This window comes from Brassica rapa, chromosome A10, assembly GCF_000309985.2.
Source record: "Brassica rapa cultivar Chiifu-401-42 chromosome A10, CAAS_Brap_v3.01, whole genome shotgun sequence".
Taxonomy (NCBI): domain Eukaryota; kingdom Viridiplantae; phylum Streptophyta; class Magnoliopsida; order Brassicales; family Brassicaceae; genus Brassica; species Brassica rapa.
Window position 1 is genome coordinate 18,469,646 of NC_024804.2, and position 25,268 is coordinate 18,494,913.

General features: G+C 35.7%; 7 protein-coding genes across 8 annotated transcripts; all 7 read left to right on the plus strand.

The window, feature by feature from the left end:
- Positions 1–413: 413 nt before the first annotated feature.
- On the plus strand, positions 414–4,560 carry LOC103846927 (disease resistance protein RPS6). The gene is made up of 4 exons (XM_009123938.3): positions 414–932; positions 1,158–2,289; positions 2,650–2,958; positions 3,033–4,560. The coding sequence occupies exons 1-4, from the start codon at positions 469–471 to the stop codon at positions 4,278–4,280; spliced, it is 3,153 nt and encodes a 1,050-aa protein (XP_009122186.1). The 5' UTR covers positions 414–468; the 3' UTR covers positions 4,281–4,560.
- Positions 4,561–4,801: 241 nt separating this feature from the next.
- Positions 4,802–7,872, plus strand: LOC103846928 (UDP-glycosyltransferase 76C2). Its single transcript, XM_009123939.3, has 2 exons — positions 4,802–6,407; positions 6,808–7,872. Exons 1-2 carry the CDS (start codon positions 5,927–5,929, stop codon positions 7,683–7,685), a joined length of 1,359 nt encoding a protein of 452 aa, XP_009122187.1. The 5' UTR covers positions 4,802–5,926; the 3' UTR covers positions 7,686–7,872.
- A 238-nt stretch (positions 7,873–8,110) lies between these two features.
- Positions 8,111–13,179, plus strand: LOC103846929 (UDP-glycosyltransferase 76C1). 2 transcript variants are annotated; one of them, XR_004452368.1, is made up of 3 exons: positions 8,111–8,974; positions 10,123–11,169; positions 13,148–13,179. XR_004452368.1 is itself a non-coding variant. In XM_009123941.3 (2 exons), the coding sequence occupies exons 1-2, from the start codon at positions 8,494–8,496 to the stop codon at positions 10,998–11,000; spliced, it is 1,359 nt and encodes a 452-aa protein (XP_009122189.1). In that variant the 5' UTR covers positions 8,111–8,493; the 3' UTR covers positions 11,001–11,172. The 2 variants fall into 2 exon arrangements, 1 of the variants encoding a protein (XP_009122189.1); XM_009123941.3 differs by lacking the exon at positions 13,148–13,179 and having other exon boundaries at positions 10,123–11,172.
- A 191-nt stretch (positions 13,180–13,370) lies between these two features.
- LOC103846930 (UDP-glycosyltransferase 76C4) lies at positions 13,371–15,815 on the plus strand. The gene is made up of 2 exons (XM_009123942.3): positions 13,371–13,900; positions 14,772–15,815. Exons 1-2 carry the CDS (start codon positions 13,423–13,425, stop codon positions 15,644–15,646), a joined length of 1,353 nt encoding a protein of 450 aa, XP_009122190.1. The 5' UTR covers positions 13,371–13,422; the 3' UTR covers positions 15,647–15,815.
- Positions 15,675–18,177, plus strand: LOC103846931 (UDP-glycosyltransferase 76C4). Its single transcript, XM_009123943.2, has 2 exons — positions 15,675–16,749; positions 17,190–18,177. Exons 1-2 carry the CDS (start codon positions 16,266–16,268, stop codon positions 18,065–18,067), a joined length of 1,362 nt encoding a protein of 453 aa, XP_009122191.1. The 5' UTR covers positions 15,675–16,265; the 3' UTR covers positions 18,068–18,177.
- Positions 18,178–18,293: 116 nt separating this feature from the next.
- On the plus strand, positions 18,294–20,328 carry LOC103846932 (UDP-glycosyltransferase 76C5). Its single transcript, XM_009123944.3, has 2 exons — positions 18,294–19,061; positions 19,302–20,328. Exons 1-2 carry the CDS (start codon positions 18,584–18,586, stop codon positions 20,180–20,182), a joined length of 1,359 nt encoding a protein of 452 aa, XP_009122192.2. The 5' UTR covers positions 18,294–18,583; the 3' UTR covers positions 20,183–20,328.
- Positions 20,329–20,560: 232 nt separating this feature from the next.
- On the plus strand, positions 20,561–25,243 carry LOC103846933 (UDP-glycosyltransferase 76C5). The gene is made up of 2 exons (XM_009123945.2): positions 20,561–22,164; positions 22,682–25,243. The coding sequence occupies exons 1-2, from the start codon at positions 21,693–21,695 to the stop codon at positions 23,557–23,559; spliced, it is 1,350 nt and encodes a 449-aa protein (XP_009122193.2). The 5' UTR covers positions 20,561–21,692; the 3' UTR covers positions 23,560–25,243.
- Positions 25,244–25,268: the final 25 nt, after the last annotated feature.

Consider the following 25,268-nt stretch of genomic DNA (forward strand, 5'->3'; position numbering starts at 1 on the left):
AGTAATTTTATATGTATGCATTTTTATAAAATATATTTTAATTTTTTTATAGATAATTAAATCAAGAAGTGCGAAGTGTAGAGAAAATAAATCTTTTGTCTCTTGTTCTGATTCACTATTAGCTTAAGTTCACCATATAGTAGGCTTGGATTTAATTCATGTGTTTTTAGGCGTCTAAAAACAGATTAGCTGTTATGAAGACTGAATTTCAAATAATTTTTTTTTTAAGTTTCAAATAACTTTGGAATCGAATCTTCGTTCAAACCTTCATTCAGGTAATATTTACAATTTAACTTTAAAAAAAAAGCTCCAGGTTTGCAAACATTAATACCAGTCCCAACCATGCAAAAAGTCAACGATTACAAACTCATTTATTTTATTTTCTAAAATTACTTGTACATAAAAGTCAACGAAAGTTGCTTCAAAACTCTCAAAATCTCTGTACGTCAATCTTCTTCTTCTTCTTTGATGGCTTCATCATCTCGCAGCCGGAGCTTACAGGTGTTCCCAAGCTTCAGGGGGAAAGATGTTCGGCAAACATTCCTCAGCCACCTTATCGTTGCTCTGGATCGCAAACTAGTCTGTACCGTATTCAAAGACAGTCAAATCGAGCGCGGCCACTCGATCAGCCCAGCTCTTGTGCAGGCGATCAGAGACTCCAGGGTTTCCATCGTAGTGCTCTCCAAGAACTACGCTTCCTCCAGCTGGTGTTTAGACGAGTTGCTGGAGATCTTGAAGTGCAGAGAAGAGTTAGGCCAGATTGTTATGACGATCTTCTACGATTTGGATCCTTCTGACGTTAGGTATCAGATCGGAGAATTCGGCAAGGCCTTTGAGAAAACTTGCGAGAAGAAAACAGCAGATGTGACGAAACAATGGGGACTTGCTTTAACGGAAGTAGCAAACATCCACGGACATCATTCTCGTAAATGGTCTGAGTCTTTTCTTTTGAATTTAATCTATTGAAATTTATTTATCTCTGGGTGCGATCATACGAGCACTAATGCACATGATCACATCATAAATGGTCTGAGTCTTTTGAATTTAATATATTGAAATTAATTTACCTTAGGGGTGCGATCAAACCAACACTAATGCACATAATCCCATTAGAACTCGGCAGTTAAACAATGTTTTATCTCTCTTTTTTTAATCAGGGACAGTGAAGCACACATGGTAGATGATTTTGTCAATGATGTTTCATGTAAGCTGAATTGCTCACAATCATCATCAGAAGAGTTTGATGATTTGATTGGGATCGAAGCTCATATAGCAAACATGGTTTCACTGTTGTCTATGGATGCTGAACAAGTGTTGATGGTAGGGATTTGGGGTCCTTCGGGAATTGGTAAGAGTACCATCGCGAGAGCTTTATTTGGTAGACTCTCTTACCGATTCCAAAGGTGTGTCTTCATCGATAGATCCTTCATCGACAAGACTCTAGAAAATTTCAGAAGAATCAACTTGGATGATTACGGCGTAAAGCTGCAACTGCAAGAAAAATTTCTGTCTGAGATTTTAGACCACAAGGATGTGAAGATTGATCATCTAGGTGTGTTAGGAGGAAGGCTACAGAACCATAAAGTTCTTATAGTTCTCGACGATGTGGATGATCGATTGCTTCTAGATGCCTTAGTTGGACAAACTCTTTGGTTTGGTTCCGGTAGCAGAATCATTGTGGTAACCAAGGATGTACACTTGTTAAGAAGCCACGGTATCGAACGTGTTTACGAGGTGGGTTTTCCTTCCGAAGATCAAGCTCTCGAGATGTTCTGCCAATCCGCTTTTAAACGAAACTCTCCAGCTGATGGTTTCATGGATCTTGCCGTCGAAGTTTCGAAACTCGCTGGTAATCTTCCTTTGGGTCTTAACCTTTTGGGTTCTTCTCTGCGAGGGAGGAACAAGGAGGATTGGATCGACATGCTACCTGAGCTCAGGACTTGTCTGAATGGAGACATCGAGAGAACGTTGAGGTTCGGTTATGATCGGTTAAAGGAGACACATAAAAGGCTATTTCTTCACATAGCGTGTTTGTTCAACGGTGAAAAAGTTGATAGCTTAAAATGGTTGCTTGCTGATAGTGACGTTGATGTTAACACTGGTCTTAGAGTTTTAGTTGAGAGGTCGCTTATACGTATAACAACACACTTGTGTAAAACTGTGGAGATGCATAATTTGCTGCAAGAAATGGGTAGAGGAATGGTATCTGCACAGTCCTTTGACGAGCCTGGAGAACGTCAATTTCTGACTGATTCCAAGAATATATGTGATGTACTTGAGGATAACAGTGTAAGAGCTTTTTCAACTCTATTCTATTTTCCATTCTAAATTAGATTTTAAATATAAAATGTTATAATGATACTTTATTTTTTATTCTATAGTAAAAGTAAAAAATAAATTTACTTTATTAATTAATTTATTTTTTTGTGCATCCTTCTATTTTATACTCTAAAAATGGTATCATTAGAATAAAATCCAGTTCTAACTCAATTACTCTATTTTCAACGAAAAATAGAGTAAACCATTGGAGATGGTCTAACAAAATTTTCCTTTTTATCATATTCACTCTCCCTTTTTATAATCTATCTTGGCTCTCGAACTTGCATATTTATTTTCGCTCTTCTTTTGATTTTTTATTTTTGTATTCAGGGCACTAAAGCTGTTTTAGGTATATCGTGGAACATATCAGAAATTGCTGAGTTGTTCACGTTGGATGAGGATGCATTCAAAGGGATGAGGAATCTCCGGTTTCTTAAGATTTACAAGAACCCGTTGGAGCGTAATGAAGAAACAAAGTTGTACTTGCCCCAAGGCATACAATCTTTGTCTCGTCGACTTAGATTGTTACACTGGGATGCATATCCAATGTCACGTATGCCTTCAGACTTTTCACCAGCCTATCTCGTTGAACTTGGTATGATAGATAGCGAGCTCGAGAAGATGTGGGAAGGGCCCCAAGTAAGTTTTTTTTGTAGAGTAATTATATACCAAAGTTTCTTATGATGAAAACTTATGTTTTTTTTTGGTAACAGCCACTTAAATATCTTAAGAATATGAGCTTGTGGAGATCAAAAAAACTGAAAGAAGTCCCAGATCTTTCGAAAGCTCCCAATCTCGAGGAACTGTATCTAGCTGATTGCCAGAGTCTAGAGATGCTTCCTTCTTCTATTCGGTATCTCAAGAACCTCAAGACTTTGAACATGGAAGAATGCAGTAAGCTGGAGTTTCTTCCGACAAACATCAACTTGGAATCTCTCTCTAACCTGACTCTCTATGGATGCTCACTGATAAGAAGCTTTCCCGACATTTCGCACAACATTTCAGTTCTCTCTCTAGAGAACACGGCGATCGAAGAAGTTCCTTGGTGGATTGAGAAGATGACTGGTCTTACCGGCCTGTTCATGAGTGGCTGCGGCAAGTTAAGCCGTATCTCGCCGAATATATCTAAACTCAAACATCTTGAGGATGTAGATTTCTCCTTGTGCTATGCATTAACTGAAGATAGCTGGCAAGACGATCCTCAGGTGGTGCCTGCTCCTAATCCTATTGGAGATTTAGACATGTCTGATAACACTTTCACTAGACTTCCACACTCATTGGTTTCCATTAAACCCCAAGAGCTTAACATAGGCAACTGCAGAAAGCTCGTGTCGCTGCCTGAGCTACAGACGTCGTCGCTCAAAATACTACGCGCACAAGATTGCGAATCACTTGAGAGTATATCTCACCTCTTTCGAAACCCGGAAACCATTCTTCATTTCATTAACTGCTTCAAACTTGAACAAGAGTGCCTCATACGAAGTTCAGTTTTCAAGTACATGATCCTACCTGGTAGACAAGTGCCCCCGGAGTATTTTACTCATCGAGCTAGTGGAAGTTACTTGACGATCCCTTTACTTGAGAGCTTTCTCCATGGATCTTTTCTGCGGTTTAAGGCTTGTCTCTTGATTGACACCGACTCTACTAAGCCCACTTGGGTCAAAAGCATTATCCGGGTGTGTTGTCTCCTCAAAGGCAACCAAGGGAACCACTTTCACTCTAGTGATCTTCATATTCTCATCTTCGTTACACGTCTGTTGGACCGTCATCTAGCTATATTTGACTGTTCTTTCCCTTTAGACAATCCTCTAGCCAAATCGAACTATGACGCGGTGGAAATAAAGTTTGGATGGGATGCTTGCGAAATTAAAGAATGCGGTATACAATTCTTCTCTCCGTCCTCGGATAGTCAGCCTGGTGATGCAAATAAGCTATCTGAAGAGAACAGTGTAGACTGCTGAAACTCAGGAAGCAAATGTCAGAGTGTCATTCTAACAGAAAGTGTCTTCTCCTCCGTGTGGCTGTTAAATAACCAATTCATTCTAGCTGGAATGCAAAAGCTCATCAGACTTTTATTATTTTACCTGGAATGCACAAGAAGATTAATAATTTAAATATGTATATTATTATTTTGTTTTAATAAGTTGAAGTATGTTGTAAAATTCATGAATATATGTTCTTTTGTAGGTGGAATTATTTTAATTTTATAATTTATAAAATAGTTAATAGTGGATTAAGTTATTTTATATTTATTAATTGGTGTAGTAAATTAATTATGAATATCATATATAAATATTATAGAAATGATATATCTTATTCTATAAATAAAGATTATTATTCATTTATAATAATATTTAATATTAATCACTAATTTGATTATATAAATGTAAATATTTAAAAATAATTATATTTTAAATAATAATGTAATATTAAAGTGTAATCTTAGAAAAGATACCTGCAAATATCTTTTTAGATATTTTATTTTACAAAATATTTAAATAATGTGTTATGTGTATATTTAATAATAATTAAGTTAGTTTTACGAGAAATAACACAAAATTAAATAAATTTGATGGTTTAACTATATTTTTTTTGTTAGTAGATGCTTACTGTTTATATTTTAATAATATAGATTTACAAAATAATTAAGGAGGTCTTATTGGATAAAGGATTTGAGAGTATTTCATGTTTTTTTTTTCAAATTTCCTCTTATTATATCTATCATTAATAAGGATTAATCAGTTGTATAAGTTTTCTCAAATTACAGTTTATTGGAAATATGTATCTTATCAATAAAAAAGTTTAAATAGAATTTTGTAAGATTTGGATGATATTTTATAGTAAAAAAACATTGAATCAAAATACCACCTCCTATGAAGGGAAACTTTTTAAAAAGTAAAAAAAAGTTTACTTCACATTTTAAAAAAAATAATTAACTGTACGAAATTAATATATATATATATATATTTGAAAATCAGTTTTTTTGAAACTTTTATATATTTTATATATTTCATGGAACGACAAAATATCAAATTATAGTAATTTAAAAATAAAATAAATATTTAAAATTTAAAAGTTTTTTTTCAAAACTCTGAAATCTCTTCAAAATCCAAAAAATTTGTAACAAATCTTTTTAAGATTTACTCAAATCTTGGATTTTATTGCATTTACTCAATCTTGAATTCTATCGTATCTTTGACTTAATAAGCCAAATAATATATTTCTTGAATAAACGTTGATATATCTAACTGTAAGAAGATTTGACAATAAAAGTAATTCTATAAAAGTGAGGATTCTTGAATAATACTATTAAGAAAAAAATATATCTCTTGCCAATTTGTCTTAAAGGCTACATTTTCAAAATCACAATATCTCTGATAGTGACCACATAGGAGTATTTATAAATTTTATAATCCAAAAGGTCAAGAAAATGGGCGGAAAGCTGAATGGGTCTAAACCAAACACACACATAACTATGAAGGTTTTGTCTGCTTTATAGATTCTCCGTATCCTGTCTAAACAACAATTGGATAAAGTACATAGATGTTCGGTCTTTTCACAAAAACCCATAGAGAAAAACACAGAGTCCTCTGCTTCGTCAATTTCAATGGAGAAGAAGAAGAATGGTGTGCGAGTGATTCTCTTCCCGTTGCCATTACAAGGCTGCATAAACCCTATGCTTCAGCTCGCCAACATCCTTCACTCACAAGGCTTCTCAATCACTGTCATCCACACGCGGTTCAACGGTCCAAAAGCTTCGAACCATCCTCTCTTCACCTTCTTAGAGATTCCAGACGGCTTGTCTGAATCCCAGATCAACGACGAGCCTACCTCTAATGTTATGTCTCTCCTCGCGCAAATCAACGTCAACGCTGAGTCCCCGTTTCGTGAATGCTTGCAGAAGCTGTTGCTTGAAGAATCAGAGAAGGTTAGCTGTTTGGTCGATGATTGTGGATGGCTCTTCACACAATCTGTCGCAGAGAGTTTGAATCTCCCGAGGCTTGTTCTCTCTACTTTCAAAGCCACTTTCTTGAATGCTTATCCTATTCTCCCGCGTATCCGAACCAAAGGCTATCTTCCAGTTTCAGGTAATGCTTTGTATTCTCAGTTATGTATATCTAGATAATTGTATATTTGTTCTTAAAGCTATATTAATTAGTTAGAATTATATTTAAGGATTTTGAGAAATGTTTTCTTTTTATAAATAGCTCTTTATCCTTATTATATTCAATTTTATTGATTGATATTTTTAAAAAGATTTTTTTAAAACACTGAAAAGAGTGTTCACAACTTTGATTTCCGTAAATATTCTTAGACAAAATAATATCATTGTATTATAATTTTTTTTTAAACACTGAAAAGAGTATCGCAACTTTGATTTCAGTAGATATTCTTTGACAAAATAATACCGTTGTATTATGATTGATACCGCTTATAGGACCTGTCTTTTGGTACCTTTTAAGATGGTTTTGAACCTTTGTGTCTTAGATTCGGAAGCAGAGGACTCTGTTCTTGAGTTCCCTCCGCTTCTAAAGAGAGACCTGCCAAGGATTTTCGGAGAAGACGGAGAGAAACTCGATCCATTCTTAGATACTATCGTCGACACGACGATGACATCTTCAGGTCTAATATTCATGTCCTGCCAAGAGCTGGAGAAAGATACGTTGACTCTCTCCAACGAAATCTTCAAGGTTCCAGTCTTTGCGATTGGTCCGTTTCACAGCTACTTCTCCGCTTCGTCTAGTAGCCTTTTCAGACAAGACGAGACTTGCATTCATTGGTTAGATAATCAAGAAGATAAGTCCGTTATCTACGTGAGTCTAGGAAGCGTTGTGAACATAACGGAATCAGAGTTTTTGGAGATTGCTTGGGGTTTAAGCAATAGCAAACAGCCTTTCTTGTGGGTGGTACGACCCGGTTTGGTCTTAGGCGCAGAGTGGATCGAGTTACTCACCGAAGAGCTCGTGAGGAGCCTTGAGAAAAAAGGGAAGATAGTGAAGTGGTCTCCACAACAGGAGGTTCTTGCGCACCGAGCCGTTGGTGGGTTCTTGACACACAATGGTTGGAACTCGACGCTGGAGAGTATATGCGAAGGGGTTCCTATGATCTGTTTGCCTGGAGGTTGGGATCAAATGCTGAACGCAAGATATGTGAGCGATGTTTGGAGGGTTGGTATTCATTTGGAGGGTAAGATCGAGAGGAAGGAGATCGAGAAAGCTGTGAGGATGTTAATGGTTGAAAGTGAAGGAGAAAAGATTCGTGAGAGGATGAATGTTTTGAAAGATGAGGTTGGGAGATCGGTTAAAGATGGTGGCTCGTCTTTTAGGTCTATAGAAGCCCTAACGAATCATATACTATCGTTGTAATAATGGGAATATTTAGCAAAAAAAAACACCTAAACATTCCTCCAAAATGCAAAATATTCACAATAATGTTTTGATTGTGAAATAACCTCTTTATGTCAAAAAAAATTTGCTTAAGATGTAACAAAAGCTATATATATATTGCAAGTGATGTAATCGAAAACTTTCAATAAACTTGTTTGTAACAACATATTAACCATGTTTATTAGCATAAATATTATTATTAACAATAGATAATTATATTATTACAAATTATGATAATTATCTCTATAAATTCGTATAATTATGATTTTTTTGGGGGAAAAAAACCTAATGTAAAAGAATTAATGAATCATTAGTCAAACTACTAATTTCACATAAATATTGTTTGTATAATTAAAATATTATTGTAAGTAAAAGCCGCATAATGTAAGTGATGTCATCGAATTTTTTAAATAAACTTCGTTTGTTTGCAGTGCAAACAACATACTATTAAGTTAACTAGCTTTATGTAAAATAAATATTGATTTGTATATTTAAAATAAATATTGTTGTGCATTTTAAATGTGTGCTTTTGTATTTCTCTTTATCAAAAAGTCTTCCAAACAATATATTTGTATCAAAAACTCAACTGTTCTTCGTAATTATCACCCACCAGAAAAGCAACATCCATGTCCTAATCAAGTACATGTGTCACACTTATCGTGTATGTCACTGTCCGTAGGCCAGTCTTCAGTGGATAAACTATTTTTCTTATTTTATGGTCTTCACTCTCTAGAAAATAAATCAAATTGCAAAGAGAGGAAGAAGTTAAGAAATCTTGATTATTGAAATGGAGAAACGTAACAAGACACGAGTGATTCTCTTCCCTCTACCATTACAAGGATGCATAAACCCTATGCTTCAGCTAGCAAAGATCCTATTCTCGAGAGGCTTCTCAATCACGATCATCCACACGCTCTTCAACGCGCCTAAATCTTCAGACCACCCTCTCTTCACTTTCCTACAGATCCCCGACGGTTTGTCCGAATCTCAGACGCAGTCTCGCGATGTCCTGCTTCAGCTCACGCTCCTCAACAACAACTGCGAGAACCCGTTACGTGAGTGTTTGACTAAACTCATCAAAGGTTCAGGAACAGAGGAAGGTGGTGAGATCAGCTGTTTGATCGATGACTCCGGGTGGGTTTTCACGCAGTCCGTCGCGGATAGTTTCAATCTCCCGAGATTCGTCCTCTGTGCGTATAAGTTCACGTTCTTTCTCCGACATCTGCTTGTCCCTCAGCTTCGCCGTGAAGGGTTTCTTCCGTTTCCAGGTACTGCTTCGATCTCCAGAGCCGGGACCCATTCCAATTTTTTTTATAATCTTGTTTTTATACTTCTAAAATTATATATATAAAAAACTATACAACCAAAAATCAAAATGTAGATTTAGGGTGGTGATCGGTAATTGCTGTTGATATTTTCCACAACCACAATTATATTTACAATTTTAAATTTACACCATTTTTGATTTGTATTTTTTTTTCAAAGTTCACGTCCATTTTTTAAAAAAATTCACGATACTTTTTTAAACTTATGTCTCAAACAAATACCTAAAACTCAAATTTAAAAATTTTAAAAAGTTAAAAATATAAACCCAAAAAAAAAAATTACAACAATATTTTTACATTCAAAAAATAAAATCACAGTTTTTACCAATCAAACCCATAAACTTTTGTTCAGGTAAATATATAGATTAATTATTTTTAAATAACATATAGATTTGAGAAAAAGACTAGAATATCACTAAACCAAGTTTATGTAGCACTCAAGGCTCAAAGTCACAAAAATAGGTTTCATTAAAGAGGTAAATATACATTTATATCCATTGGGTTAATTAATAGGGTTTAGAGTTAAGGGGTGGTGTTTTGGAATTAGGGTTTAAAATTTTATAAAAAAAATACTAAAATAAAAAATAAAAATTTTAAAAACAGTTTCAAAAAGTATTTTTAAATTATAAAAAAAAAATTTGAAAAAAAAAATAAAAAAAAAAATTATAAAAATTTCGAATCTGAAAACATATAATCTGAAACTATAAAAAAAAATCTTTTTTTATTTTTTTTATTTTTATTTTATTTATTTTTATTTATTTTTGTTTGTTTATTTAATTTTAAACCAAGGATATTAGGGATATTTTAACCTTTAATGAATGTCATTTTTATGACTTTCTCTTTCTAGTGCTATTTTTGAGACATAAACTTCAAAAGGTGCTATTATTGACAATTGCCCTATAGATTTATATGTAAAAACGTTATTTATGTATTTTATATATAGATTAATATATAAAAATAAATAATTTTAAAAACGTTAGAGGCCCTTATAATATTGGAGGCCCATTAAAATATTTCATGTAAATGGGCTCAGGCCCGGCCCTGTCGATCTCATAATATGATCACTGTCTGTTTCTTGAACTCTGTTTCAGATTCCGAAGCAGAGGACTCTGTTCCGACGTTTCAACCGCTTCGAAAGAAAGATCTCGCGAGAATCATGGGAAACAAAGATCAGGCTGAGCCGCTGGATGATTACTTGTTCAAGATACTCGAGACGACGAAGCCAGCTTCGGGGCTCATAGTCATGTCCTGCGAAGAGCTCGACAGAGATTCGCTTTCCGAGTCCCACAAAGTCTTCACCTTTCCTATATACCCTATTGGCCCACCTCACATCCATGACGTCCCAGCTTCGTCTAGCAGCTTGTTCGAACCGGACCAGAGCTGCATTCCTTGGTTAAATACGCGCGAAACGAGATCAGTTATCTACGTGAGCTTAGGGAGTATAGTGACAATCACCGAGTCTCAGTTCTTGGAGATTGCTTGCGGCTTAAGGCAAACCAACCTATCTTTCTTGTGGGTTGTTAGGCCTGGTTCGGTCCAGGGCAGAGACTGGATCGAGTCATTACCATCAGGGTTCATGGACGGGAAGGGAAAGATAGTGAAATGGGCACCGCAGCTAGATGTTCTCGCGCATAGAGCTACGGGTGGGTTTTTGACTCATAATGGATGGAACTCGACGCTAGAGAGTATATGCGAAGGTGTTCCTATGATCAGCTTGCCTTTTGTGTGGGACCAGTTACTTAACGCGAGGTTCGTTAGCGATGTGTGGAGGATAGGGATTCACTTGGAAGGTCGCATAGAGAGAAGAGAAATCGAGAGAGCTGTGACAAGACTAATGGTTGAACCTGAAGGAGAAGAGATTCGAGAGAGAGTTAATGTGTTGCGAGATGAAGTAAGAAGATCTGTTCAACGAGGAGGCTCGTCATCTCGGTATCTAGATGAGCTGGTTGATCGTATTACATCATTTTAGCTTCGTAGTTTAAAAGAGTTCGTTCAACTGGGAATGATCATGTCCATTGTGCTTCCTGTTTGAATAACTGTTGAGACAAATCTAAAATTATATGTTGTGGTTTGGAGAATTATTGGATTGGGCCTCGAACCTCCCAAAAAAATATATATAAAAAATAGTGTGATATGTTGTAGAGTATTTGCATTGCATAGTAACGGATAGAAAATATATTAGGTAACCATGCAGGAATCTTACGTAATTAGCTAGATGGTCATAGGAAGTATGTGATATTACCTTATTGTCCTGGCTGAGCGTGAGTTGCTATTTAGGCGTCATCGTTTAACGCATTCTAGGTTCGTAGGGTTGTATGGAAGAGTGTATTTTGTGTCAGATTGTAACAGCAAACGAGTTGAAATCGAATTGTTTCTCATTATTTTAATATGTGGCTACGATAGGCGCGTGCATGACACAATCCTAATCCTAATTTAATTCAGAACCATGATCAACGTAAATATATTGTTATGTAAAGTACTTAAGAATTGTCAAGAGTATCAAGTTTTAGGTGTACGTTATTAGTAAATTAAGTTGACTTTCAGACATGCACCTGAATTGTTATGTTGATATGATAAAAAATCACTAATTTTAATTATAATTTAGGTGTATTACGATTCATCTGTTTTATAATCACGCCATGAATCTACTCCTAGTGTGTACAACGAATACAACGAATGTTAAATGTGAGATAATTACTTAGATATGTAATAACAATCTGTTTTGTATTCTCGGATTTTAAAAATTGTGACCGGTTTTACAAAGGTTTAACCATAAAATGGTAACCATTAATCATATTGTATTTCCGGATTTTTAATTGTTTGACCGGATATATGATATGCTAATATCACTTTTACACCTGTATAGATAACCTAACTAGTTGCACACAAAAAAAGATAATCTAACTAACACAAACCGGCTAAGTACAAAACTTTGTTATGTTTACTTTTTCTAATATATCACAGACTGATATATTATAACCGGTTATCATTTTTAATATTTATAAACGAATTGCATTTATCCGGTTATCTGCTCAACCATCATTATACAAAAGTTAATTAGCCGGTTAATATCATTTCCGGCCAGCTGCACTCGTGTACCAGATATACCAACTATTGAAACAGAAGAGGTTAACTTTGCTTAGTCCTATATAAATTTTCTTTTGAGCTCCTAATTGCTTATCTCCATGGATAAGCAAAAAATTCATCAAGATCTTCAATGCCTCAGCATGCTCTCTGGAAATTTTCATATTCAGGTTCATAAGCAACAAGATGGAAGATAAAAGAGCCAAACACACAAACTTAATCCGGATTTCTCTTTTTGTGACGGTTCTGCGGTGAAGCATCTTGATAATTTATGATACTGTAACATCCTCCACTTTCCCAAATAACGCAGGAAACTACGGTTTCTCCATGATAGTTGCTTTAAGGTAGTCCAGTGACAATCACAAACTCTCTCAATGAAAACCGTATACGCTGCCCCGCAAACCTAGACCATACTCCACGTTTCTTCTTGATCTTCATATGTATCTCACGAAGCTTCCTGAAAAAGCAGACTTCTCTGCTATTTTGATTATTTTACCAAAAGAGGACTCCCGTATCACTCCGACTTCTTCATCTTCTAAATCATTGACAATTATTTTTATGGCGCGTGATGATTGATAGGTGAGAACACGAACTCAGACGGCTCTTCTCCCGCAGCGAACATCATCTCCGGTGTCGATTCCATTTTATGACAATCGACGTTCTCGTCTAAGTCTACAATTCGAGACGACACCATCTTTCTTGAGTAATTAGTCCCTCTTGCTTCTGATGATTTTAGTAAAGAACAATTAGAAAGCTATTCAAGCGTGTTTGAGTAATTAGAAAGCTCTTCAAGCGTGTTTACCTTCTGGATAATGAAAGTGCTATGGAAATTTGCAATTTTGGACATGATGGCTTGTGTGTAATAGGTGTAAATAGGTTAGCAACTAGACTAGTATAGTCTGAGAAAGGACACTGTCAGACTAATAAGCAGACCTGATTGTAGGGTTAAAATGGGAATATACAGCTCTTGTCCATTTTTTGAAAGAAGCCTAGCTATTTACCTAATTACCTCTTTTTTTTGTGGTTATTCAGCTAAATGACTCTTGAACCTGCTTAAAGGACTATTTGCTCTGCTCCTACTAGGCTGCAACTTGACTAGACTATACAAAACCAGATAAATTTTAAAAGGGATCTGGTCTTTCTTTATTACCACATCGAGAAGAGGAGTGTGTTGTCTCCACGTTATAGAAATATATAAATATTTTAATGTCGAATAGACATCTTATATCAAATGTGGCATTGACTGGTATTATACTATCAGGAGATTTGCATATAGTTTGAAAAAAATAGGAAGAGAAAAGCTTCAAATGGAGAAGAGTAATGGCCTACGAGTGGTTCTGTTTCCACTTCCTATACAAGGCTGCATTAACCCTATGTTTCAGCTAGCCAAGATCCTCCACTCAAGAGGTTTCTCCATCACTGTGATCCACACGCGCTTCAACGCCCCAAAAGCTTCAAACCACCCTCTCTACACCTTCTTAGAGATCCCAGACGGCTTGTCCGAAGCAGAGGCAAGCACTCAAGACGTCACTCTTCTCCTGACGCTTCTCAACCGAAGCTGCGAGTCTCCATTTCGTGACTGTTTGACTAAGCTTTTGAGATCTTCAGAGGAAGAGAAACAGAGGATTAGTTGTTTGATCGATGATGCTGGATGGATCTTCACACAGCCCCTTGCTTGGAGTCTGAATCTCCCGAGATTGGTCACTAATACCTATAAGGTATCCTTCTTTGTAGGTCATTTTGTTATTCCTGAGCTCAGCCGTGAAAGATATCTTCCACTGCAAGGTACTATTTAGTTCTTATTCAGAGAAATTTTCTAGGATATCATTAGAAAAAGTCTTTGTAACAAATATAGTCTCCAAAGATCAAAATGATTAAAATATTACACTAAATATGTAAATATAAATTTATATCCAATTAACTAATCTAAACTTAAAGTTTAAAATTAATGGGTGAAGTTTTGTGAGTGAATTTTAAAATTTAAAAATAGTTTCAAAAAAACATGTTGGAATTTCAAAAAGAAAATTTCCAAAAAAAAATCAATTTTTCAATTTGTTTTTGAGAATTTTTTTTATGTAAAAAATTCGAATTTGAAAACATATCATTTGAAACTATAATTTTTTTTATTTATTTAAATTTAATTTAGGGTACAAGGATTTTTAGCTTCTATGATGAAATTTTGGTCATTATGATTTTTAAAGAGCTGTTTTGTTTTCGTGACAAAAACTTAAAATGGTCTATCTGAAAAAATAGCTCTCTTGTTTAGCCTAAAACAATTTTAATATGAGTACCAGTATTATCTTAGGGCACCATTAATGGAGGAGTTTAGAAGGGGAGTTTAGCCAAAATATTAATAAAATAATAGGTGGGACACACAGAAAAATTAAGCGTTGGTGATTCTTCTGCCTAACTAGGCGTCGCTGCTTGGCTTTTTCGCGGGCCCCACTGACACGTGGCGGCCCGCGATTGGTTCGTTTTAATTTTTTTTTTTTAATTTAGAAAAAAAAAACCAAAAATAAAAATAAAATTAAGCACCCCAGTTGGGGTGCCAGGGTTAAAGATGGTCTTAGTTTCTATAAAACATCTAGAGGTTACAATTTTTATTAGTCATATGAAATCACTATCTATCAAAACTAACATTTAGTCACATGTTCAGAACAAGATGAACCAGCAGAGGAGTTTCCGCCGCTTAAGAAGAAGGATCTCTTACAAATCCTCGACGGAGAAACAGAGGTTCTAAACTCGTACTCTGATATGATCTTGCAAACGACAAAGGCATCTTCAGGTCTTATTTTCGTGTCATCATGTGAAGAGTTGGATCAAGAATCACTCAGCCAAGCACGTAAAGACTATCAAATCCCCGTCTTTGCGATAGGACCATCTCATATCTACTTCCCGGGCTCTTCTAGTAGTTTGTTCACAGTTGATGAGACTTGTATTCAGTGGTTAGACAAACAAGAAGACAACTCCGTGATTTACGTGAGTTTTGGGAGTGTCGTGAACATCAGTGAAACAGAGTTGTTGGAGATTGCTTGGGGTCTAAGAAACAGCGACCAGCCTTTCTTGTGGGTGGTACGTGTTGGTATGGTCAATGGAAATAAATGGGTCGAGGCTATACCGGAAGAGCTCATGGAAAGGCTGAAGGAGAAGGGGAAGATAGTGAAATGGGCACCGCAACAAGAGGTTCTAAAGCACCGAGCCACTGGTGGATTCTTGACACACAATGGTTGGAACTCGACGGTTGAGAGTGTTTGTGAAGGCGTCCCTATGATTTGTGTGCCTTCTGTATGGGACCAGTTGCTAAATGCAAGATTTGTTAGTGATGTGTGGATGGTGGGGCTTCATCTAGAGGGTAGGATTGAGAGAAATGAGATCGAGAGAGTGGTGAGGAAACTGTTGTTGGAACCTGAAGGTGAAGTGATCCGAGAGAGGATGAAACTTCTTGCGGAGAAAGTAGGAAGATCGGTTAAACAAAACGGTTCGGCTTATCGATCTTTGGAACGTTTGGTTGATCATATATCATCTTTCTAGCCATTTATGAGTGTTTTGATTCCTGTTATTTTAATTTTCAACTAATAAAGTGTTAATGTTTTGGAGATATTCTCCTCTGTGTTATTTCGAGTCTTGTTTCTCTATTGTTGTAAACTTTGGTCTTTGTGGATTCGACATTACAAGTGTACCTCATCCACGTTGCTGCGCATTTACGGTTTTAACTTAACCGAACCAAAAACCATGCCTACATTTGTTAATTATTTACTAATATATTTTGCATAGAAACGGAATCTGAGCTTAACCTTAAGTCATACCAAATATATTTATAATTTTTTTAATTCTGACAACCAATGTTCATTATAAAATTGAACCACTAGTTCTTGTCTTTCTGTAACTACTAATATGATTAACTCCGATCTTTTACTCGGGGTTCTTAATTCATGATTTAATATTTTTCTTTTTAACATTTTTCGGCTAAGAAACGGTTCTCTTATTTAAGAGACGGTTCTTAACTTTTTTTAGTTGAGATTAATCATGCCCCAAAGGACATCTAACTTATATTATTTTATTACTTACGTTAAGCAGTAGAATACATCATCTCCGAGGAGATAGCATTCACTGAACTTAGATCAAGAAAAAAAAAAGGGAGAAAGCTTCAATGGAGAAGAGTAATGGCAGACGAGTGATAATGTTTCCACTTCCACTACAAGGCTGCATCAACCCCATGATTCAGCTCGCCAAGATCCTCCACTCAAGAGGGTTCTCCATCACTGTCATCCACACTCGCTTCAACGCGCCGAAAGCTACAAGCCACCCTCTCTTCACCTTCTTAGAGATCCAAGACGGCTTGTCTGAAACAGAGACAAGAACTGATGATAACACTTGGCTCTTCACTCTTCTCAACCGAAGATGCGAGACTCCGTTTCGTGACTGTTTGACTAACCTTTTGGGATCTTCATCAGATTCAGAAACAGAGAGGATTAGCTGTTTGATCCATGACTCTGGATGGACCTTCTTCACACGATCCGTAGCAAAGAGTTTGAAACTCCCGAGATTGGTTCTCAATACGTACACAGTCTCCTTCTTTCTCAACCATTTTGCTCTTCCTAAACTCCGCCGTGAAGTGTCTCTTCTGTCTCAAGGTATATTATTATTTCTCGCTTTACATACTATTTATTACTCTCTAATATGAATATTCCCATCTTTGTTTGATTTTTCATTTTCAAATCTTTTAGATATATTGACATTAATTAATTTTCTTTTGTTAAGTATCACTGCGACATGAGTTTACATATCTAAGTGCGGATGAGTAAAAAATAAATAAAGCAGAAAGTAGATGACACACATATTTTGTTAACGAGTTTGTTTTCTATTCTCCGGGACTATGTCTAGAATTCGAATCCACTAAAATGAGAAAGCAAATTACAACCAACTCGCAAACGCGTAATACAAGCACAACCCTCTTGAATCAGCGCTCTATAGAGAGTGAGTTTGGTGTGCATGAGATCTTAGGGTATAGAAAATTAAGTTTCTAGCATCTTGCGTATTAGAACAAGCAACTCTTTTATATATTCTTTTACAGATTCAGAACAAGATAATCTAGTTCAGGACTTTCCTCCACTTAGGAAGAAGGATCTTTTAAGGATTCTTAAAGAGAAAAGGGAGTACTTAGAACCCTACTTGAATATGATTTTGGAAACGACAAAGTCGTCTTCAGGCATTATATTCATGTCCTGCGAAGAGTTGGAGCAAGACTCACTATGCAAAGCACGTGAAGATTTCAAAGTACCAATATTTGCGATAGGTCCATCTTATAGCAACTTTCCAGCTTCGTCTAGTAGCTTGTTCATACAGGACGAGACTTGCATTCCATGGTTAGACAAACAAGAAGACAAATCCGTAATTTACGTGAGTTTCGGTAGCCTCATTTCCATGACCGGACCAGAGTTAACTGAGATTGCTTGTGGTCTAAGAAACAGCGGCCAACCATTCTTGTTGGTTGTTAGGGTTGGTTTGGTCAAAGGTACGGAATGGATCGAGGCCATACCGGAAGAACTCATGGCAAAGGTTTACGAGAAGGGAAAGATAGTGAAATGGGCACCGCAACAAGAGGTTCTAAAGCATCAGGCCATAGGAGGATTCTTGACACACAATGGCTGGAACTCGACTGTTGAGAGTGTTCGTGAAGGCGTCCCTATGATCTGTTTGCCTTGTATATGGGACCAATTCGTAGATGCAAGACTTGTTAGTGACGTATGGAGGGTAGGGCTGCATCTAGAGCATCGGATTGAGAGAAATGAGATCGAGAGTTCGATAAGGAGTTTGTTTTCTGGAAATGAAGGAGAAGCGATCCGAGAGAGTATGAGACTTCTCAAGGAGAAAGTTGGAAGATCGGTTAAAGAAAACGGTTCAGCATATCGATCTTTAGAGAGTTTGATTGATCACATATCATATTTCTAGCTATATGTGTTGCTATGTCTTTGTGTTTTCAATTATGTATCTTGTTTTTTTTTGTCGGCAAAAATTAATTATGTATCTTGTTATTAAGTTGTTTTTAAATTGAGGAAACTCTTCCTTTGTGTTTGGGTGGAACTTAACGGCCTCATTCGGCTTACGACCATGGTCCTATAACCACTGGACCACCACAACTGGAGCCGACACTTAATTTTTTTATTTCCGATATATTGGCATGGCATACAAACCAAATCTGATTTTAAACCTATAGTATACGATACAGATTAAATATATTATAGTTTTGACTACTAATGTTCATTTTAAAATTGGACCCACTTGCTCTTCTTGTCTTTCTCTACCTACTAAGGGGCATGTGGAGCAATCATGTAGGGTTGTGTCTCCACTCTTCACGTAACTATATCATTTAATTACGTTATAATAAAGACACCTTATCTCCAAGGAAATAGCATTCACTGAGCTTTTAGATTTGGATCCGGAAAAAGAAAAAGGAGAAAAGCTTCAATGGATCAGAGTAATGGCCGACGAGTCGTTCTGTTTCCACTTCCAATACAAGGCTGCATCAACCCCATGTTTCAGATGGCCAAGATCCTCCACTCAAAAGGTTTCTCCATCACTATCATCCACACGCGCTTCAACGCTCCAAAAGCTTCAAGCCACCCTCTCTTCACCTTCTTCGAGATACAAGACGACTTGTCTGAAACAGACATGAGAACTGATGATAACACTTGGCTCTTCACTCTTCTCAACCGAAGATGCGAGGCTCCGTTTCGTGACTGTTTGACTAAGCTTTTGGGATCTTCAGATTCAGAAACAGAGAGGATTAGCTGTTTGATCCACGATTCTGGATGGACCTTCACAGGATCCGTAGCTGAGAGTTTGAAGCTCCCGAGATTGGTTCTCAACGTGTACACAGTTTCCTACTTTCGCAGCCATTTTGCTCTTCCTAAGCTCCGCCGTGAAGTGAATCTTCTGTCGCAAGGTATCTTTTCACGTTCCGATCTTTTTAGATATATAGGGTTTCATTAAGTATTACTGGTTCGGTCATATGAATTTATCCACACATGAGTTTACATCAACAATCTTGATCTATTTGTAGTATAATTAAATTTTAAGCAATTTTGTTATATGGAGAGTGAGTTTAGTGTCCTTGAGATATCACATCTTGCGTATAGATCAAGCAACTCTTTTTTTTCTTTGCTTTTCCTTTTTCAATTTACAGATCTAGACCAAGACGATGTAGTTCAGGAGTTTCAACCACTTCGAAAGAAGGATCTTGTGCGGCTTCTTAAAGAGAAAAGAGAATACTTAGAACCCTACTTGAATATGATTTTGGAATCGACAAAGTCGTCTTCAGGCATTATATTCGTTATGTCTTGTGAAGAGTTGGACCAAGACTCATTACCTAAGGCACGTGAAGATTTCAAAGTACCGATCTTCGCGATAGGTCCATCTCATAGCAAGTTCCCAGCCTCGTCTAGTAGCTTGTTCACACAGGACGAGACTTGCATTCCATGGTTAGACCAACAAGAAGACAGATCCGTAATTTACGTGAGTTTCGGTAGCCTCGCTTCCATGACCGGACCAGAGTTAATTGAGATTGCTTGTGGTCTAAGAAACAGCGGTCAGCCCTTCTTGTTGGTTGTACGAGTTGGTTCGGTTAAAGGCACAGAATGGATCGAGGCCATACCGGAAGAACTCATGGCAAAGGTTAACGAGAAAGGGAAGATAGTGAAGTGGGCACCACAACAAGAGGTTCTGAAGCATAGAGCTATAGGAGGATTCTTGACACACAATGGTATGAACTCGGTGGTTGAGAGTATTTGTGAAGGCGTCCCTATGATCTGCTTGCCTTGTTTGTGGGACCAGTTCTTATATGCAAGACTTGTTAGTGACGTATGGAGGGTGGGGCTGCATCTAGAGCATCGGATTGAGAGAAATGAGATTGAGAGTGCGATAAGGAGATTATTGTTTGGAAGTGAAGGAGAAGCAATCCGAGAGAGGATGACACTTCTTAAGGAGAAAGTCGAAAGATCGGTTGAAGAAAACGGTTCGGCGTATCGATCTTTAGAGAGTTTGATTGATCATATATCATCTTTCTAGCTTTTTTTATGGATGTTTTTGATTTCTTTGTCATCATATATTTCCAATCAAACTGTTAAATGTTTCGAAGTTATGCCTCCTGTGTGGTTGGCATTGTTTGAATAAAACAAGACTAATAAATCTAATATGCATTTAGTTTTATTTAACTTTGATAAGCATTTCTTACTTTCTAATCAAAACAAAATGCCTAAAATATATATTTTTAATAACTAAAAATTTCTGAGTTAGAAGCATCATATATCTTTAAAAAAAGAGATCTAAACCATTTTAAAATTAACTCTTATTTTGAAAACAAATTTTTCAATGGGAATATGAGTTAATGATCTATTAGAGCACCTCCAACAGTGGATGGAGGTCTCACTAAGTTTCTTAAAATAAAAAAATTATAAACAGAGAAGAATCCAAATTCTAAACAGACATTGTAAGAGCATTAGCAATGCTGATACTCTCTTTCTCTCGATAGCCAATCGCGGGTTCCCATGTGGCGATGGGACCCGCGCACAGTGAAGAATTTGTGAAAAATTAATCCTTAGCTAAGGATTAATTTGGCACATATTTTTAAATATAATGAGTCCCACAAATTATTATAATAAGTTTAATGCTAAGGATTTTGTTAAAACTCACCATTGGAGGTGGTCTAAGATACCATTCAGAATTCCTTCTACAAACATGGCAACCTAACATTGGCTGTATTTTAAAAACAAATAAAATTTAATTAGTAAATAATTAAGAACCCAATTTGAGTATGTAACCATTGAGGTTGCTCTTGAACTTATGTTAGGTCATCATACAGTTCATTTGACCTAAAATGAAATTCCTCTTTTTTTTTTCTTATTGCAATTAGGTTTAGAACTTTTAATTGCATTCCTTAGTTACAAGACAAAAACAAAAATCCCTAAATCATTTGCTCTAATATATCAGTTAGAGTCTTGCTTATCTAATGTTGGAAGCTTTAGTTTTGGGGAATTTGACCCAATGTGTATAATGTACCTCATCGACTTCGCCGGTGGATTTGATGTTTTCATTTTAGGTTGACCTAAACAAAAAAAACAACATGCCGTAACTAAACATTTGTTAATTGTTATTACCAATATATTCGCATATAAATCGAATCCGAATATGAACTCAGTGTATACGATACATACTTATTTTTAATTCTGACTGATAATGTTTCATTATTAATCTGGACCACTAGCTCGTCTTTCTATACCTACGAAAGGCATAATATAACATTTAGAATTTTGTCTCCACTCGTCACGAAACATAACTATGGCTTCTAATGCTAACTTGTGTAGACCATACTGAATATAGTTAATAGTAATGAAAATCTGTTTTTCTATATATATATATATATATATACATTTTTGTTAGTATTAGAACCGCACCGCCGTACGTTACCATTCGTAGCCTATATTATTTTCTTAGGTTATATAGATATCTTAACTCCAAGGAAACATCATTCACTGAACTTTTGGTTTTGGTTCGGGAGAGAAAAAAGAAGAAAGCTTCAATGGAGAAGAGTAATGATGGCCTACGAGTGATTCTATTTCCACTTCCAATACAAGGCTGCATCAATCCCATGATTCAGCTCGCCAAGATCCTTCACTCAAGAGGTTTCTCCATCACAGTAATCCACACGCGCTTCAACGCTCCAAAAGCTTCAAGCCATCCTCTCTTCACTTTCTTAGAGATACCAGACGGCTTGTCTGAAACAGAGAAAAGAACTGAAGATAAGACTTTTCTCTTCACTCTTCTCAACCGAAGATGTGAGGCTCCGTTTCATGACTGTTTGGCTAAGCTTTTGGTATCTTCAGATTCAGAAACACAGAGGATTAGCTGTTTCATCCATGACTCTGGATGGACCTTCACACCATCCGTAACAAAGAGCTTGAAACTCCCGAGACTGGTTCTCAGCACGTACACAGTCTCCTTTTTTCTCAACCATTTTGCTCTTCCTAAGCTCCGCCGTGAAGCGTCTCAAGGTATTATTATTTTCTCTCTTTACATGCCATTTACTCTCTAACATGAATATTTCCTATTTTTGTTTAATTTTTCCATGTTCAGATCTTTTTAGATATATCTAAAATTAATTAATTTATTTTTTGTTAAGTATTACCGCAACGGTCATATGAAATTATCTACACATGAGTTTACACATCAACAGTCCTGATAAATATGTAGTATAACTAACTGTATAAGAGATTAGAGATTATAATGTTCTATAGAGAGTCCGCTTGAGATCTTAGGGTTTATAAAATTTGAGTTTCTTACATCTTGCGTATACATCAGGCAACTCTTTTATATATAAATATTTTTTTTGCTTTCCCTTTTCTATTTGTCACTTTACCATATATACCTTTTACGCTATATACTATAACTAACTGTATAAGCGATTTTGTTCTATAGAGAGTGAGTTTGGTGCGCTTGAGAACTTAGGGTACAGAAAATTACGTTTTTTCCTTACATCTTGCGTATAGATCAAGCAACTTTCTTTTACAGATTCAGAACAAGACGACCTAGTTCAGGAGTTTCCACCACTTCGAGAGAAGGATCTTGTACGGCTTCTGAAAGAAAAAAGGGAATACTTAGAACCCTACTTGAATATGATGTTGGAAGCGACAAAGTCGTCTTCAGGCATTATATTCATGTCCTGCGAAGAGTTGAACCAAGACTCATTACCTAAGGCACGTGAAGACTTCAAAGTACCAATCTATGCGATAGAACCATCTTTTAGCAACTTTCCTGCTTCGTCCAGTAGCTTGTTCACACAAGACGAGACTTGCATTCCATGGTTAGACAAACAGGAAGACAAGTCCGTAATTTACGTGAGTTTCGGTAGCCTCGCTACCATGACCAGACCAGAGTTAATTGAGATTGCTTGTGGTCTAAGAAACAGCGGCCAACCGTTTTTGTTGGTTGTTCGGGTTGGTTTGGTCAAAGGCACGGAATGGAACGAGGTGATTCCCGGAGAACTCAAGGCAACGCTTAATGAGAAGGGAAAGATAGTGAAATGGGCACCGCAACAAGAGGTTCTAAAGCATCGAGCAGTCGGTGGATTCTTGACCCACAATGGCTGGAACTCGGTGGTTGAGAGTGTTTGTGAAGGGGTTCCTATGATCTGTTTGCCTTTTATATGGGACCAGTTTCTAAATGCAAGACTTATTTGTGACTTATGGAGGGTAGGGCTGCATCTAGAGCATCGGATCGAGAGAAATGAGATCGAGAGTTCGATAAGAAGTTTATTTTTTGGAAATGAAGGAGAAGCAATCCGAGAGAGGATGAGACTTCTGCAAGAGAAAGTTGAAAGATCGGTTAAAGAAAACGGTTCGGCGTCTCGATCTTTAGAGAGTTTGATTGATCATATATCATCTTTCTAGCTAGCTATCTTTGTGTTTTGAGTTATGTGACTTATGTCTTATTATTAAGTTGTTTTGTGTAATAAGGAAACACTTCCTTGTGTTTGGCATTGTTGTTGGAACTTCTTTTTTTTATTAATAAAAGATATTCACATAAAAATTGAATCTTAACTAAAACTAAAACTATACCAGATTGATCTATATTTTAAGCCTGAGTATAAACAAAACATATATTAATTAATTATCCTTAAGTGTGATTAATGGTATTGAGAAACCAATTAAGATTCGGATTCAACACATATATATCTTGACAGGCTGCAAGCTGCACACTTACCAAGTTAGTTAAAGCTTTTGATTGAAGTAGACCATCGAGAGTTTATTATTGTTACGTAGATAGTGGAGACAAAACTCTCTATGGAAAGCTTAGAATCCCGCAATTATATACGTATATATAATATATATATACATATACATATATTTTAAGAACATAAGAGCAAGAAATCCCTAATAATATTGTTCTTAGGTTATAATATATATATACATATACACATATTTTAAGAACATAAGAGCAAGAAACCTCCAATAATATTTCCTCAAGAAAAGTTTCCAAACAGAAAAGCATATCTTAATGATTTATATGTGTACGTACGTACGTAATCAAAGACTATGATGAATTGATACCGTATTCTATTTCTTATATACAAGATCTCAAAAATCTAAGTAAAATTAGACTTCGATTTAACAGTTGCACAAGCACAGGGAACCAAGGTCACATCAGGTGTCACGTCAACATCCAAAACACGTTTTATTTATTCCGAAAATAAAACATTCATCTAGTCTTTGTTGTCCAACCAGTATTAAAACCCTTGGAAGTAGAATGTTTTCCTTTTATACATAATTACTGATTTCTATGAAACTATTGGATTACCAATCTATATCAAGTAAACCAAACCAATCAGATACTAAAGTTCCAAATATGAAACCCCTTTGAATTCTTCCAAAAACTTCTATAAAATTTCAAAAAAAAAAAGGCATGAATCGCATGATTCATTACGAGTTAGGTATTAAAAAAATGGTGAATAAAAATTATTGTGTTGCTTGTTTGCAGATTTTCAAAAAACTTTATTTGTACACAGAAAACACCTTTCTAAAAAACATCATTTCTACAGTAATGAAAAAAAATATTTATATTTTATTTATATAAAATAATTATTTATTTTCTATAATTGTTATTATTAATTATAAATATTTGAGAGATTACTTTCTATAAAAATTAAAATTAAATTTTTATAGTTTTAATCACATAAAACATATACAAAAACTAAAATTTAAGTCATAATCATTTTAATATATAATATATTGTACACAAATAAAAAAATAAAAAAATATTATTCAAGTCAAAAAAAATAAAATCTATAAAAATAAAAACACAAGCTCAAAAATTAATATTCATAAACTAAAAACTAAAATTAAAATCCAAAATCTGTATAATCAAGTAATGTGCGTTCAAAAGTTTTTTTTTTTTTGTTGTAACTGATGCGTTCAAAAGTTGTTACTCAACTAATTAGTAGCATGACAAGTAAAACGTGTCTTTTGTAAGAAAAAAAAACAAACAAATAAAACGTGTATGTTAGCAACTTATATGGCACATATGATCAATTTATCTGATATAAATAGACGCCTAGGGAAGATCAAATAAAACAAGTGATCACAGCAGAAAGTGAACTTAA

Bases quoted from the DNA above. Each gene is read 5' to 3' on its own strand.
- LOC103846931 (XM_009123943.2), top strand. From the start codon at position 16,266: ATGGAGAAGAGTAATGGCAGACGAGTGATAATGTTTCCACTTCCACTA. The intron at 16,750-17,189 runs GTATATTATTAT...ATTCTTTTACAG, and splicing joins AGTGTCTCTTCTGTCTCAAG to ATTCAGAACAAGATAATCTA.
- LOC103846932 (XM_009123944.3), top strand. From the start codon at position 18,584: ATGGATCAGAGTAATGGCCGACGAGTCGTTCTGTTTCCACTTCCAATA. The intron at 19,062-19,301 runs GTATCTTTTCAC...TTCAATTTACAG, and splicing joins AGTGAATCTTCTGTCGCAAG to ATCTAGACCAAGACGATGTA.
- LOC103846929 (XM_009123941.3), top strand. From the start codon at position 8,494: ATGGAGAAACGTAACAAGACACGAGTGATTCTCTTCCCTCTACCATTA. The intron at 8,975-10,122 runs GTACTGCTTCGA...ACTCTGTTTCAG, and splicing joins AGGGTTTCTTCCGTTTCCAG to ATTCCGAAGCAGAGGACTCT.
- LOC103846930 (XM_009123942.3), top strand. From the start codon at position 13,423: ATGGAGAAGAGTAATGGCCTACGAGTGGTTCTGTTTCCACTTCCTATA. The intron at 13,901-14,771 runs GTACTATTTAGT...TCACATGTTCAG, and splicing joins AAGATATCTTCCACTGCAAG to AACAAGATGAACCAGCAGAG.
- LOC103846927 (XM_009123938.3), top strand. From the start codon at position 469: ATGGCTTCATCATCTCGCAGCCGGAGCTTACAGGTGTTCCCAAGCTTC. The intron at 933-1,157 runs GTCTGAGTCTTT...TTTTTTAATCAG, and splicing joins GGACATCATTCTCGTAAATG to GGACAGTGAAGCACACATGG. The intron at 2,290-2,649 runs GTAAGAGCTTTT...TTTTGTATTCAG, and splicing joins ATGTACTTGAGGATAACAGT to GGCACTAAAGCTGTTTTAGG.
- LOC103846928 (XM_009123939.3), top strand. From the start codon at position 5,927: ATGGAGAAGAAGAAGAATGGTGTGCGAGTGATTCTCTTCCCGTTGCCA. The intron at 6,408-6,807 runs GTAATGCTTTGT...TTTGTGTCTTAG, and splicing joins AGGCTATCTTCCAGTTTCAG to ATTCGGAAGCAGAGGACTCT.
- LOC103846933 (XM_009123945.2), top strand. From the start codon at position 21,693: ATGGAGAAGAGTAATGATGGCCTACGAGTGATTCTATTTCCACTTCCA. The intron at 22,165-22,681 runs GTATTATTATTT...TTTCTTTTACAG, and splicing joins CCGCCGTGAAGCGTCTCAAG to ATTCAGAACAAGACGACCTA.